Raw genomic sequence first — 15908 nt, forward strand, 5'->3', positions numbered from 1 at the left:
CACACTGCACACACACACACACACACACGCACTAATCTGATACAGGGAAGTGGGGTTTGCGCAGTGGCCGAAATAACGAAACCCTTTGCTGTGATCGTCTGGATAGCCATGCAGGGCTGATCTATTTATTTTCCTTTTTTTGGGGGGGTCTTATTCCCTCTTTGTGGAAATGAATTCATAGACACGGTCTCTCACATTCCTGGACGCTGAGCGGACTGAGCAACACGCAGCCGAAAGACACGGAGCTTGCCGCGTCGGAGAGCACAGCCACTGGAGACCACACGCATTCGTATAAGTAACCACAGGGAAACCACAGCTCTGCGCACACAGGAAGCCCTGTCCCGTCTCTCCTGTCCTGCTGCTGCTGTCGTGTTAAAACCCGAGAACTTACACTGTCTGATTTTTTTGTTTTACCACGCAAGTTGTAACATGTGTAGGTAACATTGAAATCGATCACTTGTGTCGGTCTGGCAGTGCGTAAAAGTTGCACTCTGGATTTGCGTTCCGGGTAATCTCATGCAGCACAGGGTGGAAAATAGTATAAGAGCGGTACTTCAAGATTTTCAAATCACAGTTTTGTTTGGTTTTGTTTTGAATCTGATCTCTCGCCATAGCCACAACATAGGATGTTAATGGATTAATACGAAGCATCCGAGAGATCCTCGCAAAGTGCCGAGCCACGTCTCGAGAAAACACCGATGAAAACGAACGTCTGAGTGCATGTTCCTCATATGTCTCCCCCTTTATTATTATTATTATTTTTCCTAATATTGCCTGCTGGCCTCTAGACCTGGCGATCGAGACTTTAAGTCCGACCCTGTTTACGTGCGCTGCTGGAGTAGGGGGGGAGAAGCGAACGGAGGAGGGGGTGGAGAGAGGGAGAGAGAGAGGGGGGAAAGAGAGAGACTGCAATATCATTTGTGAATCCCTCTCACAGTGCTGCAGATAGGGGCTGCCAACACACGCGGCGCGTCTGCAGGTGTGGGAACAGGAGGGATATGTTGGACAAAGTGAGAAATTAAACCAACCGCTTCCCAATAACTGCTTCGGATGTACATTCCATCTTTGTTTTGTTTTATTTTGTATATGTATTTTTTCTATTTTTAATATTACCCTGATTTTTTTCCAGTAGGTTACACATTCGTGCAGCAAGCTGGTAAAAAAGAAGCGAAAGAGATAGAGCGAGAGTACTATTCTGCTAGTTGCAAGTGACTTGGAGGAAGACAGCCGGACAGGTAATTTCTGCCTTACGTTCGTATCGCCGAGCTCAAGACAGTTAACGAGCTGTTAACACAGTCGGCCGGGTGATGACTTGTCTGAACTGAGCGGGCATTTAAATGATCTTCTGACATATATGGACATATCACCGGACAGAGGAATACAGAGGAATACTGGAGCCTCACCCAAAAATTAAAAGAGCGGGAGCGAGAGAGAGGAGCGTCTACAAACTGTGAGTAAAACGGAGCGGCTTGGACTGAATCTACTTTCTGGTTATTTGATGCTCGGACTATAACGTTTCGGCTTTTTTTTTTTTTTTTTTTTTTTTTACACGCATGACATTCAGATATTTTGGGAGGAGGGGGCCACTGTCCGGGGCACACGGAGAATCCGGCTTGTTCTCTACATCACTTTAAAACAAACAAACAGAAAATACTAAAAGAAAGGAAGGAGAGACATTCGAAGGAGGGAAAGCAGAGGAGAGCTGGGTAAGCCCGTGCGTTTGCCGATTTTTTTTCACTGCAGCAGGAGAAAAGTCCAGGAGGATGAAGTCTCACGCATCCCAGACCAGAAGGCTTCGCTCTGAATGAAAGCGATATTTCCTTCCCATATTCGGACTTTCTATTAGTGATTTTTTTTCACTTATTATTAAAGTGGACATTTTTTTCCTCTCCATTCCCCCTTCCTTCTCTGGGCTGAACAATGAGGACTACTGGTGCAGTGGACTATTTGTACTATTGCATGCTCATCTTGCAGCTTGTGCATCAGCCCGCTGCCAAGCAAGTGCTCCGGTACCGTTTAGCTGAGGAGGGACCAGCAGATGTCAGAGTAGGGAACGTAGCCACCGACCTGGGCATTGTCGCCGGGTCCGGTGAGGTGACGTTCACCCTCGAATCCGGGTCCGATTTTTTCAAGATAGACAACATTACAGGTGAGCTCTCCACCAACGAGAGGCGGATAGACCGTGAAAAACTGCAGCAGTGCCAAATGATATTTGATGAAAACGAATGTTTTATTGATTTTGAAGTGTCGGTGATAGGACCAGCGCAGAGCTGGGTCGACCTCTTTGAAGGAAAAGTCATCATATTAGATATAAACGATAACACCCCGTCTTTCCCTTCCCCTGTCCTGACACTTTCTGTGGAGGAAAACAGACCCATTGGAACCCTTTATCTGCTGCCCACAGCCACAGACAGAGATTTTGGCAGAAATGGAATAGAGAGATATGAGCTCATTCAGGACAATGGGGAGAATTCAAGGCGATTGGGGTCTTCTGGGGATTCGTTTTCAGGAAAGAGGAGATTTGAGGAGGGAGCGAGCAGGAGCAGTGTCTTTGAACTGCAAGTTGCTGACACTACTGATGGAGAGAAGCAGCCTCAACTCATCATTAAGGGGGCCCTTGATAGGGAACAGAGAGACTCCTATGAGCTTACACTGCGCGTTAGGGATGGAGGAGATCCCCCTCGCTCCTCTCAGGCCATTCTTAGAGTAATGATAACTGATGTGAATGACAACAGCCCTCGGTTTGAGAAAAGTGTGTATGAGGCTGACCTGCCTGAAAACAGCTCCCCTGGCGCCCCCATACTCCAGCTCAAAGCGGCTGACGCAGATGTGGGGGTTAATGGTCAAATAGAATATGTGTTTGGGGCAGCCACAGAGTCAGTAAGGAGACTGCTGAGGTTGGATGAGAGCACGGGGTGGCTGAGTGTGTTGCACCGCATTGACCGTGAAGAAGTGAGCCAACTGAGGTTTACAGTAATGGCCCGTGACCGAGGCCAGCCACCCAAGATGGACAAGGCCACAGTGGTGCTGAACATCAAGGATGAGAACGACAACGTGCCTGCTATAGAAATTCGGAAAATTGGACGCATTTTCTTAAAAGACGGGATAGCCAATGTGGCTGAGGATGTGGTGGTGGACACACCCATTGCTTTAGTTCAGGTGTCAGATCGTGACCAGGGGGAAAATGGCATAGTGACTTGCACAGTGGTAGGAGATGTGCCCTTTCAGCTCAAACCGGCCAGTGAGATGGAGGGCGAGCAGAATAAAAAGAAATATTTTCTCCACACGTCTGCACAACTGGACTTTGAGGCAACACAGGAATACAATGTGGTCATAGTGGCCGTGGACTCTGGGAGCCCCAGTCTGGCGAGTAATAACTCTCTTCTCGTCAAAGTGGGCGACACTAATGACAACCCTCCTATCTTCAGCCAGAATGTAGTAGAGGTTTCGTTTCCGGAAAACAATGCACCAGGTGAGAGGGTGACAACAGTGAAAGCCATAGATGCAGATAGTGGGAGGAATGCTGAAATAGCCTATTCCCTAGACTCATCAGTAAATGGGATTTTCTCTATTGATGCAGACAGTGGAGACATCCGAGTAAACACCATTCTGGATAGAGAGCTAACAGAGCGCTACGAATTCAAAGTGATAGCCAAAGATAAGGGCATAAACACCCTTCAGGGTTCTGCAACAGTGGTCGTCCTTGTGGCCGACAAGAATGACAATGAGCCAAAGTTCATGCAGGATGTTTTCACCTTTTATGTCAAAGAGAACCTTGATCCTAACAGCCCAGTTGGCATGGTTACAGTAATCGATGCAGATAAAGACCAAAATGCAGAAATGGGCCTCTTTATTGAGGAAGAGGAGGACATTTTCTCTATCGAGAATGAAACCGGGACTATTTTTTCCACCTTGTCCTTTGACCGAGAACAGAAAGGTACCTACACATTCCGCGTCAAGGCTGTGGATGGAGGTGAGCCTCCCAAATCTGCCACCGCCACAGTTTCACTCTTTGTCATGGATGAAAATGACAATGCTCCATCCGTCACTTTCCCAATAAACAGCTCCTACACCCTTCTTCCTCCCTCCACTAACATCAGAACTGTGGTCAGAACCGTCACAGCTAGTGATGCAGATACTGGCATCAATGCGGTCCTGAACTTCAGCATCATTGGGGGTAACCCCTTCAGACTTTTTGAGATTGATGCAGAGAGAGGGGTGATTTCGCTAATGGCAAAGCTGGAGCAGAAGCATCATGGCCTCCACAGACTGGTGGTTCAGGTGAATGACAAGGGGCAGCCTTCGCAGAGCACCACCACACTAGTTCATGTGTATGTTAACGAGACACTTTCCAACTCCTCAGCTGTGGAGGCCCAGGTGGCTAAGAGCCTGAGCACATCTCTGAACACCAACATCGCCGGCGACCCCAACTATGACCTAAGCAAACAGCGGTTAAGTATTGTAATTGGAATAGTTTCAGGCATCATGACAGTCATCCTCATCATTCTTGTTGTTGTCATGGCCCGTTATTGCCGCCCAAAGAACAAGAACGGTTATGAAGCTGGCAAAAAAGACCATGAAGACTTCTTTACACCACAGCAGCATGACAAATCTAAGAAACCCAAGAAAGATAAGAAGAAACAAAAGTCCAAACAGCCGCTCTACAGCAGCATTGTCACTGTAGAGGCCTCGAAACCCAACGGGCAGCGCTATGACGGCGTCAACGAGAAGCTGTCCGACAGCCCTGGCATGGGCCGCTACCGTTCAGTCAACGGAGGGCCGGGAAGCCCAGATCTGGCCCGGCACTACAAGTCCAGCTCGCCACTGCCCACAGTGCAGCTTCACCCGCAGTCGCCGACAGCTGGAAAAAAGCACCAGGCAGTTCAGGACCTGCCCCCTGCCAATACCTTTGTTGGCACCGGAGATAACATTTCCCTTGGATCTGACCACTGCTCTGAATACAGCAGTCAAACTATCAACAAGTACAACAAACAGGTAAGAAGACACATTTCAGTGTTCTTTTGTCTCCCTCCACTACTCTTAAATGTCTTCTGCTTTTTCCTCTTAGTGTTCTCTCTCCCATAATGCTTTCTGACAGGGCTAGTCTCAGTAGTCTTGTTGCCTTTATGGTGCTAATGTGTGTCAAGTTAGCGGTATTGATCTGTTTTGGTTTGGAGTGCCATTCACATGTAATATTGAAAGGAAAGAGAAAGGGTTTAGATTAGCTCAGGAAAGGATACTGTTACAACTTAACCAAATGTCCGACTATTTTGGACTTTTATCTCAGCGTGTTAAGCTGCCTTTTCCGTCATGGGTGTCACAACTCTTAACCTTGGCAATATGTGTTAGAAAACTGTAGACAGCTCACATAAGGATTTGGTTTGCAGTTATTTTATCCCAGAGGGGCGCATGCATGGCAGGGGCTGGCTGCACTCCCCTCTGCCCTGCCCTCTGTCTGAGACAAGGCTACCTTTTCTTCTCATGCAAGGGAGGAAAAAAAATGAACAAAGGCAAAAGAAAAAGGGAAAAGGTAGATGCAACACAAATGTGGCTTTGTTAGGGCTCTGAGTCACTTTGAGAGAATCTACTTGACTAAGAACATCTGGCCCCGAGTCACATTAACATCACGGTGTGCTTCAAGGTCTGCATCAATTCATTGACCTCGCAGTGAAAACTGACACTTTTATATCAACTCCCATGTTGTGCTTCAGCTTCACATCCTCCGTCTTTTCTTTTCATCCATGTTTATAAATGTATGCCGTCTTGTACCTGCTGCTCTTTCTCTTCCACACGTATCCGCCCTCCACTCGTCTTTCCCCTTTCATGTTTCCTTTTTCTTTTGCCTTGCTTCCCCCCCCCCTCTCCCCCCACCTTTAATTCTCTTCTTTCTTTCACAGCACAGACAGAACTTGTAGGTGACGCTATTAGATTTTTAAAGTTGAGGAAGTGTGCGCTTTTATGGACTCGGTCATTATATTTCTCTGGCTGCTTTTGCACTGTTAGGTGAAGCAACAGCGAGGAATCAAAGATAATACTTAATGAAGCCAGCTTATTTGCGTTTTCGTGAAAAAGAACACCATTGTATTTTTCCTTTTTTTTTCCTATGGAAGTCTAATGAATTATTGATCTTTCTTTTACTTTGTGTCAGCACTACTCCTTTTGAAATCGGTAGTGTTGCTCGCTTGCTTGCACTTTTTTATTTCCTGGTTTCCCTCTTCTCCTTTAGATATCTTTGTTCTTGCTTATATTCTTCCCCTTCCCCTCTAACTCTTCCTTGGACCTTTGTAGAACTCCCTTGCATGTCTTGCATCCACCTGTGCCGCCTCCCCCCCCCCGTAGCTCTTCCTCTCCCTCTATTTATTCCAGCCTCATCCACATCTTAGCCCACACAGCCCAACTCCTTTTTCCCCCTACAGAGCTTTCTTTTTTAATCTTTACTGTCATCTCTCTATGCCCTTCTCTCCTTCCCCTCTGTATTTCTCCCCTTCAAATCATTTCAGCCCTCTTTTAACTTCTCTTCCTTCTCTTTCCCTGCTCTGTCTCTAACAGCCTCTAATATAGTGCATTCACTGAGCTGCTTCCCAGAGTGTGAGGAGTGCTGTTGTTTTCGGATGTCTCCTGCATAATTAAAAGGGCACTCTATTTGCTGCTGCGGCAGCGGCATGTATTGTGTGTCACTATGCTCCACTTATATAATTATTTATTTACTCTCTACATTAATGCACCGCTAACTTTTATGGACTGTGCATTTCTTACCATCCAGCATCTTGGAGGAGGAAAAACAACAACAATCTGCAGCGCATTTTTAAAATGTATTTCTTTATTTTTTGATTCACAGGTGCTTAATTTTGGAACCCAAATGGCATTAAAATGGTACAAAATGTGCTTAGTGCTCTACTGGGCAATAACATCTAAGATCACTGTGTCATATAGCTGGTTTATCATTGAATATACAACTTATAGCATGTGTTCAAATTTCCATTTATGCCCTCTGGGCTCAGTGAATACTTACTGTTGATGCATTCAGTTTGGGTCATAAGGACATAATTAAATGGCTACACAAGAGAGCTAACTGAAGAGAAGGTGTGTGCTCATGTGCTCCAATTATGGCATTAAACAGCCACCTCTGTATGAGATTAAGTAGTGAAGCGGTCACGCTCTTGATTTTAAGATCACTGCATCTAAAAATATTCTGTTGTCTGGCGAGTGCTTCTGAGGCTAAGGACATAATGAAACACTCTAGGAAACTCGTGCGCCTCGCTTATGGGAACAAGTTGTGCACAAAAAAAGTGTTAGAAAATGATAAGATCAAAGAATGCTGCTTTTTTTTATCACGTTTCATACATTTTTAGACCTAAACTCATGTTCCTGAGCTAATTTAAATGTCAGATTGACCCTTTTTTCACATTTGGCCACAATTAGTTTCTTGTAACTCTCTTTCGGAACATTTGTCACCGTGCACGTGTTTTGTTACGCACACACATACACACAAAACCTTTCTTTCTGGCTTTTTTTATCCATCTGTGGGAAGAAATAGAGACGGGCGCAAGAATGACGGCCCTGTTAGCGGTATAGAGAATGGCCCCCACTGTTTCACAAGGGACTTGGGGTTGGGTGGAAAGACAGAGAGAAGGACAGCGAGAGAGGGAGAAAAGTGCTGACCACTGACTGTAATGTCGGAGGTATCGGGTTCCATCTTTCTCCCTTCTCGCTCTCCTAATCTTACAGTAACCGCACAGGCAACCTGCTCGGGCAGGTAACCAGGCAACTGAGGAAGTTTATCAGTGAGGCGAACCTTTCTTTTTAGCCCGACAGACATTTAAAGAGTCATTAAGTTGAGCTAACTGTGAGGGAGAAGCCAGCGTGTCACCCAGCTGCTGCTGAGTTTGAACAGGAGCAGCAGCAGACCTGACATTTCATCTCTTCCTGTCACTCCATTGATTGCAGCTTATGTCATTTGTAATTGTCTTTATTTTCTTCTTCTTCTTTTTTTTTTTTTGCTATATGCGCACAACATTATGCGTGGTCTAACTGCTCCTTATATACGCACGGCCAAGCCATTCCATCCAAAGGCTGATGAGAAGCGCATTCACTTAACAGAACACTTAACTTTATTACTTTTGGCAGTAGCTTCTGTTCTGCGCAGCGGCAAAAAAATAATACCATCCAACCTTGTGAGGAATGAAATCACTTAGTCACTGAATTAGCACAAGCCATCAGCTTTTGTTTTATCATTACACTTCAAAGCGGCGCTCGTGCCCAGGTGGATCACTTTTAATCAGTAGTGAGCCACAGCAGCTTGTATTCTCTGCTCTTGCAGCGTAGCCCCTCAGGGCAGTCAAAGCCGCCGTCCAACCACTTACACCAGGTTATCTTGCCTCGGGGCTGATGCGGCAAGCATAACTGGACGCTGCCCTTAACCCGGCTTCCCCGGTGCTCGTCTCGTGCACTCCGGCCAGCTGTTCCTCCTGCACCTCTCCTGCACGAGCTGAATATGGCCGCGAAGCATCTGATTTGCATAGGGCAAACCCTCGCCCCTCTGCACTTATATAAGACAAACAATATCGCCATGCAAATGGAGGTCACTTGGGTGGTGGTTGTAGCCAAAACATAGGATGCGATTGCCCTTCAGACTCTAAGACGTTCAGGAAACCAATATGGAAATGTAGCTTTTTGCCTACGGCATCATTTGTTTTAACTTAGGAAATGTAGCTGCCTAAACACCTGTAAAAACCCACAAGTGCACCAATTTAAACTGACAAAGGATCAGTTAGCCTCTATATTAATGCTTGCATTTAGGATCATGTAATCATGTCTCTGATTTCAGCCCACTGCGTGTGTTTTTTGTATTCTAAATACACATATACAGGCATCAAACTCTCATAAGTGGGAGCTAGTGACTCATTCAGCTCAGTAAGACAATTACTTGCTAAAAGGTTCTGCTGAGTCTGTCAGAACTTTAACAGGTTTAGTCATGCCCCAGTCTCCATCTAATTGTTGATTCAGGTCACTTATTTTGCTTTGTTATAATGTGAGCCAGACAGTTGCAAAATCAGGTAAGCAGATAGCTGGGCATGTGGCTGGTTGATATAATCGGATCAGATTTCGACTGAGCCAGATCATGAAAATTGATTGTTCAGATTTAACCGCGGGATATTATTATTTTAGAATTTGACATACATTATGAAAACAACCCATAATGCATTTGGGGATTGTGTATTTTTGGTTCTGTCAGATGACTGTTCTGCTTAATAAAAAAGAAAAAAAAAGGAAACTGAAGCATTAAATACATTGCTTTATTGCACAGCTCTACGTCCTTTCATTTAAAACCACTTAGAGTCGACCCTCACTGCTGGCTGTTCTACCTGCTGTTCTTTGCTCAGCTAGCATCCCACACTGTGATATGTAATTGCCTTTAGAGTGCTGCTATTCGAGATTTGGTAATCTTGCGTCCGTGCACTTCGGTCTAATGCTGCTTTGAAAAACTGGCACAAAACTAAGTTGGATTTTCTGATCCCAGACACGGGATTTCCAAACGCACATCATTAGGACCCAGATTAAACATTTCTGGCCAACTGGCACCATTATCAAATTAGCAAAACTGGTAATGAAAACATTTCAGCTTCACAGAAATTTCCAACAGAATGCCAAAAATGGTGGGAAAAATGAATAATCTTGAAATCTTGTCTTTAGTAAGAAATAAGATAATGTGCAATGAGCTGGTTTGTTTAATGCCTCATTATTATTATTAGTGCTCGTCCTTTCTACTGCTGACTGTGTCTAATTTGATCAAAATTGTTTTGGATCTATTACGGCTTAATTCAATCTACGGCTGCTCGGGCTTTTGTTGTTTATGTTCCTAAAGGAAAATGGAGGGAGTAAGAGAGCTCAGTAATACTCATGAAACTGCAGCGGGCAGCATTTTCTGGTATAATGTGGTTTGGTGATTTGAATGCACTCGCTCTAAGGCAATTACTAATCTAAGGATTAGACTTACCTGATATATGGGCAGAAAATGGTGGCGACTGAGAGAAAAAGGCAGGGAGAGATTGCAACGGCTGGTTGCTACAGTGCCTGCTATATTACTCTGCGTAATATTTTAATACTGAGTGTGTTTTTTTTCCTCCCCGCACCTCCTTTACTTATAGCACGAAAGCATTTCTTCATTTCTTTCCCCCTTCTTTTTCACCTCCCTCTTTTCTTTGCATATGGCAGCGAGCACATAAAAAATCGCAGCGCTTGCCATCACGGAGGGCAAAAAAGCTTCGACTCACCTGCAACCTTTGTCACGATAACATGGGGGGAGTGAAGTGAGGGAGGCGAGAAAAAAACAAAAAGACGAGAAATTTAAGCCGCGTGCCACCTTGATTGCTCTCCACGCTGCTGATTGTAAGTGGCAGTGTCGAGGATGCCACCTTCTCCTCGCCGCTTCTTTCAATTTGATGTCATCGAAAATGGAATTTCATTTCATACTCGGCAGCGATCACATTAGATAGGGCTTACCAGGATAAAGCCGATTCATATTTGCAGATTTGCTTTTCCTGTGGCACTATCAATCACCGCGCGCTCGCCATATTGCACACTTGTTTTTCATGGCAATTGTTCTGAGGAGTTTGTACAGTAAATTGACTTTTACAAGGCTCCCAAGGTTTATGATATGCTATGCTAGCCTCGTTGCTTTCCCCGTTACTGTCCCCTCGTATCGACTCCACAGGCCGGAGCTCAGCTAAATGAGAACAGCACTTAGCTCTACTGCTGTGCTGCTACACCCCCCCCAGTAAGTTCCCTGTTGACAGGTTGGCTCACAACACAGATCAAAAAGTAAGAGGGGCTGTTTGTGAGACTAATAGGCAGAACAATAGCTTACTGTGACATTGCACCTCATCAAAATTGCAACAGCGTCTGGCAGGTACATAATAATGTGGGGGGGGAAAGGTCACAGGTCATTTGGTCTCTTGGTGTTGATTCAGTTCATTTTAGTGTATGAACAGGCGCTTCCCTTTGCTCCCACAACCACCTGTCGGGGAGGGGTGGTGATTTAAAACCCCATCCAGCATCAGCCATGTTGTCACATGTGGCCTTCATGAAAATGAGAATAAGAGCCGTGAAAGCCAGACACGCCCATCCATAATTTACCCCTAAGTGCCACCCTTTGCCACCGGCAGGCAACTGTAAAGCTCCTCAGGGCAAAAGTGAACTTGTTTATTAAGCTGACAGGTGGAGAAAAAGAGGCTTTAACTGGCATGCGGTCTCCCAGCTGGGCAGAGGAAGGATGCTGGACTTAGTAAGACAATGTGTGTGCGTGTCTGTGTGTGTGTGCGTGTGTATGTATCTCATGGTGTCGACAGGGGGAAAGTTGACAAGTTCAAAGATGTAATTGGACCGTATTTAATAAGTAGAGCGTTCATTCTGGATTCAGTTTTTTGTTGTTTTTTTGGTTTTTGCACCTGTTCTGTCTTTCTTCCCACATTTTTAAAAGTCCTTTTTTCGTGTTGAAAATCTGTTGAAATATTAAGATGGACAGAGACCTCCTGACTGCATAAGACAAAGTAAGAATTGTCCGCGATAAATAATGCATCCAAAGGCTTTGTTGTTGTTTTTTTTTCCTTTTCTTTTCTTTCCAAAGGATTTGCCTTTTTATTAACAGGCTGCAGTCATGCATATTTACTAAGCAGCAGACTATAATGGATATGACTTGACTTGGGTAGGGGAGGAATAGGACAGCTTGACTGCTTCTATTAGCCCTGTTTTGGTGCGGCTCCCACCATGTGGCCCCCAAATGAGATTATATGTGTATGAAACAGGAGGCAGAGCACTCACCGACCATCCATCAAAGCCTGGGGGGACCTGTGTGAAAGTTTGTGCATGTGTACTCAGTGGGTTCGCTCACTGTGTTGATGCATGTGTGCATTTGTTAGGGTGTGATAAAGTGTGTGGGTGTACAGTATGCACGTGTGTGTGTGTGTGTGTGTGTGTTTATGCATCCTGCGAGGACTGGAGAAGAGAGCAAACGGGGGCCTCCGCAGTTCAGCCTCTCCATCATCCTGCACGCCAGGCACACGCGTAGCGACATGCCTGAGAGGGTTTCAATATCCTGTGTATGTGTGTTTGTGTGCCTGCGAAGCTGTGTTTACCCAAGGAATGCAGTTCATTATATTTGTATGTGTGTCTGGTTATTACATATACTCTCTACACACATGCGTAAAGAAGCAGATGGAGAATGAAGGCGGGGGCAATACTTTATCTACACCTTTTAAAAATCCACAACAAGCTCCAGCAGTCCGGGTGTTGATAGCGTGCCTTTTTTCGTGGCTCTCAGCAATCACAAGTGCAAAGGACTTGGAACTTCTTCGCCCCGGCTGAGCTAATTATTGCAACGCCAGCGCGTATATATTTACCCTTTTCAGCTTAAACGTTCGCAGTTCCACGTATATTAAGTCCTGCAGATATGCTTGGAGGAAAGAAAAAAAAAAAGCTGAAATATTCATTAGCAAAGTACTGGCAGGGGCAGCAGAAGCCCCTGTATCGATGGGACCTTACCTGGCAGAGAGCAGGCTATTAGCCAGGCCCGATAAATCTTGTCAGAGGCTGGAAGAATCTGCCTGCCTGCTGAAGAATGAAGGTCACGGGGCAGCTGGAGTTACGACCGGCCTCGCGAGGTAGCTGCTACCAAATCAGCTGAAATATGAAGTACAGCTAGTCTTCTTTTTTTTTTTTTGAAAAAGCAAATTTTTCAATTTGCCTCTTTCTTGGTGTACAGTTCCCTCTGATAGCTTCTTTCTCTGTGCTGCATAGAGCTATGTGAATAAGTGCTTCCTACGTGCATTTAAAAAAAATCTCGTCTTTGTACTCGTGTTATCATGAAGTAGAAGCATTGACAGCAATTTGAGACCAATCCAGTTTTTGTTCTGTGGCATCAGTAGTGTATGATTTCATAATCAGTATTTATTTATTTATTTTTTTAGAATTGAAGCAATTATTCAGTTGTTATGGACAGAAAATCAAGCATAACAGACAACCACAGTTTCAGTCTCGTGGCAGCGTAGGGTCTCTAACTTACATTATAAAGCACTTTGAGGGGACTGTGGTGATTTGACGCTATATAAATGAAACTGTATTGAATAGAATCTTGCATGTTCCTGTTAAAACGGAGTTTTTCCTTCCCACTGTTGCCAAGTGCTTGCTCATAGGGGTCATCTGTTGGGGTTTTCTCTGTATTATTGTAGCGTCTTTACCTTACAATATAAAGCACCTCACATACCGACTTTTGTGATTTGGCGCATGTAAAAAAAGATGAACTAAAAGCATTTTTCTAATAATATCTTTTAGTTTTAGAACTTTGTTTGAGAAAAATGAGAAAAATCAGTCTGAAGAAGTTAATTTGGGCTTTTGGGAAATGACTAGGCTTCACTAGATCAATAATAATCAAAATACAATCTGTTGCGCCTTAGTTACCATTGGAGTAATGGGTCTGCGATTCAAATATGTGTTCATAACTTTCGTGATGATACAGCGCTTCTGTGGTAGATTTTGCTGATTAAAAAGAAAAGAAAAGAAAAAGATGTCTTGACTAAAAAGCAGTTAAAGTTTTTGCACAGCTCTGTATCATCCTTCAAGAATAAACGGCACTGTATATAGTCTGACACCAGCCCTTGTGCGTTGTGTGTATATACTTCCTCGACCGGCGCTGTTGGAAACTGCAATATAAAGCAAAGACGACTGGCTTTAGTCAGACAAATTCTACTGTGGATTGAGGAGCTCCAGACATTTAATATGGTTTCATGTATTGATTTGCGGCACCTTGCCCTATAGCCTGTTTATTATCTTGCTTTGGTTTCACCTTTTACTATTTTTCTGACAGAATCTCAGGAGATTGAGTCCTCCCAGTTATTTCTCCTCCGCTCTTACCGGCAACAAAGTTCTTGATAGCGACTACACATTAGTCTCTCTCTCAAACTTTGCACTGGGCAAACAACTGGCCTGCTGTTTAGGTTCGCCGATGAGTGGGCGACCCCAGGTGCTTGAATAATAAGAACGTGTTCTGAGCTGTGGCTTTTGCTCAGTTTTCTTCGATTATGGAGGAGAGACAAACGGGGGGTTGTAATCAAGACTGAAAGACTGGCCTTTGACAAGGTTCATTTACTCTTTGAGTTGTTCCAGTGCAACACTTGGGACGCAAAAGCTAATTTTAAATTACAGAGTGGATTCAGTGGTGAGAAGTGCCTTGAGGGGGAGCCGGTCCACAGAGTCAGGGTGGGGGGAAATAAGGGAATGTTGTTACATTTGTTGCCATTCGGGTCGAGGTTGATGAGGTCTGGGATTGGGGAGAAAGGCGAGGAAATCAATCAAACTGACATGTCCGGGGCAGCGAGATTATTAGAATAATGGTAAACAAAGCAGCTTAAACATGACTGGGTTTTTCCTGTTTTTTGTTTTTTTTTGTGCCTCAACTTTATTCCTCACCCAGCATTTGCTTATTAAGCTTCACTTTACGTCAGATTCATCACTTTTAATCTGCATGTAATGATATATTAATAACAGTCTTCAGTGGAAGGAGGCAAACTGCTGTGAGCGTAAGTGTATAAAGGAAGCCTATCACACAGTGAAGGGCTCTTATGAACTGGTGACGTGAGGGGAGCTCAAAGTGACATCGACAAGTGGCAAAGTGCCTACACGGGTGACATTTACAAGTGCGTCGCGGAGATCCCCAGCTGGACTTAGAGGGAAGATTGTTACTTTCTGTTTAATCACCATCAGAATTCTGCGGGTGCTGCATCAAATGTTTGAGTAGCGCAGATTACTCTCCCCCGTGAAGCCAATTGCGGGCAATCGTTTGATGTCTACGCAAATGTGCTTAACATGCATAACCGTTCCTGCCTCCCTTCCCTTCCTCTGCACATTTGAAAGATTTACGTCGGGGTGTGAGCATGTGTGTGTGCCTACACTTTAAAGTCTCTTTGAATAAGCTTTTCTTTGCAGAAGCAGCCTCTTCTTCTCTGTGAATTGGGGACATGACATGACAATTGGAGACCTTGTAATTTATGTTTAAAAATGCCAGCATTATCCGTGCCAGCGTGATTTTGTTTGAACACGAAGGCACACTGGCTAGGGTCCTCAGTCGCTGTTTAAAACCTTATGCCTGTGTTTGCGCAGGAATCCTTGGTGGGCTATCCATTGTTACTATGGCAATATACCTCCGCCGCACTCTTCCCCCACCCACTGCAACTTCTCCCGTGGCCATATGCCTGGAGTTTTTTAAAAGGTTTTCACTGCTCTCTCATCTCGCTTGTACCCGGTAATTCAGACCCACCAGTGCCAAAAGCTGAGCTCAGGGGCAACGTCCTGCTTAAAAAAAAGTCACGGTATTTTAACAGCTTTGGCCCGAAGTTGGATGAGGCGTGGGAACGTCATGTTCCGCTAAACTGTTTTGATAAAGCCATCTGGGCAAGCGGGGAGCATTTCAAAGATGAAGGTCCCTGAACACTAAATTGGCAGCAGTTTGCTTTACTACAGTGGGCTCATCTCTTCTCTGTGTCACATCTCCTTAGGGAACCTTTGGGATTTACTGCCCTTCCCACTTTGAGTTCTTGATTCATGAGATCAAATTAGACAGTGAGAGAACATCAGTGGTTGCACAATGCTTTGCTCTTTAACTCAAGGCCAGTATTTTGGCAAAGCCTCAAATGCGCTCTACTTGCTGGTTAACCATTTCCTACATCTATTTCTGCTCGAAATGTGTGAATCATAATATGAAACTGCTACAGAGAGATTTGAAATACTAGGAGGGACCACTATAGCCAAAAGATGATCGTGAATTCCATCTGCAGTAAATTATACTGGGTGGTATGGCTCTGTTCATGAACTCTGCACATGCAAACTTGCATACTTGGAAAGACCCATCTCACATT

At 44.6% G+C, this 15908-nt stretch overlaps 1 protein-coding gene across 1 annotated transcript in view; it reads left to right on the top strand.

Moving 5' to 3' along the window:
* The first annotated feature begins 1920 nt into the window (after positions 1-1920).
* The window catches only part of pcdh7b (protocadherin 7b), a 125049-nt gene continuing 111061 nt past the window's right edge, over positions 1921-15908 (top strand). Inside the window, exon 1 of the mRNA XM_085350344.1 lies at positions 1921-4995. Within this exon, the coding sequence (XP_085206470.1) occupies positions 1921-4995 (3075 nt within the window). The remainder of the gene's footprint in view (positions 4996-15908) is intronic.

Source organism: Diplotaxodon limnothrissa, linkage group LG3 (genome assembly GCF_057381915.1).
Source record: "Diplotaxodon limnothrissa isolate DT_005_m linkage group LG3, D_limnothrissa_male_GT1.1, whole genome shotgun sequence".
Classification (NCBI taxonomy): domain Eukaryota; kingdom Metazoa; phylum Chordata; class Actinopteri; order Cichliformes; family Cichlidae; genus Diplotaxodon; species Diplotaxodon limnothrissa.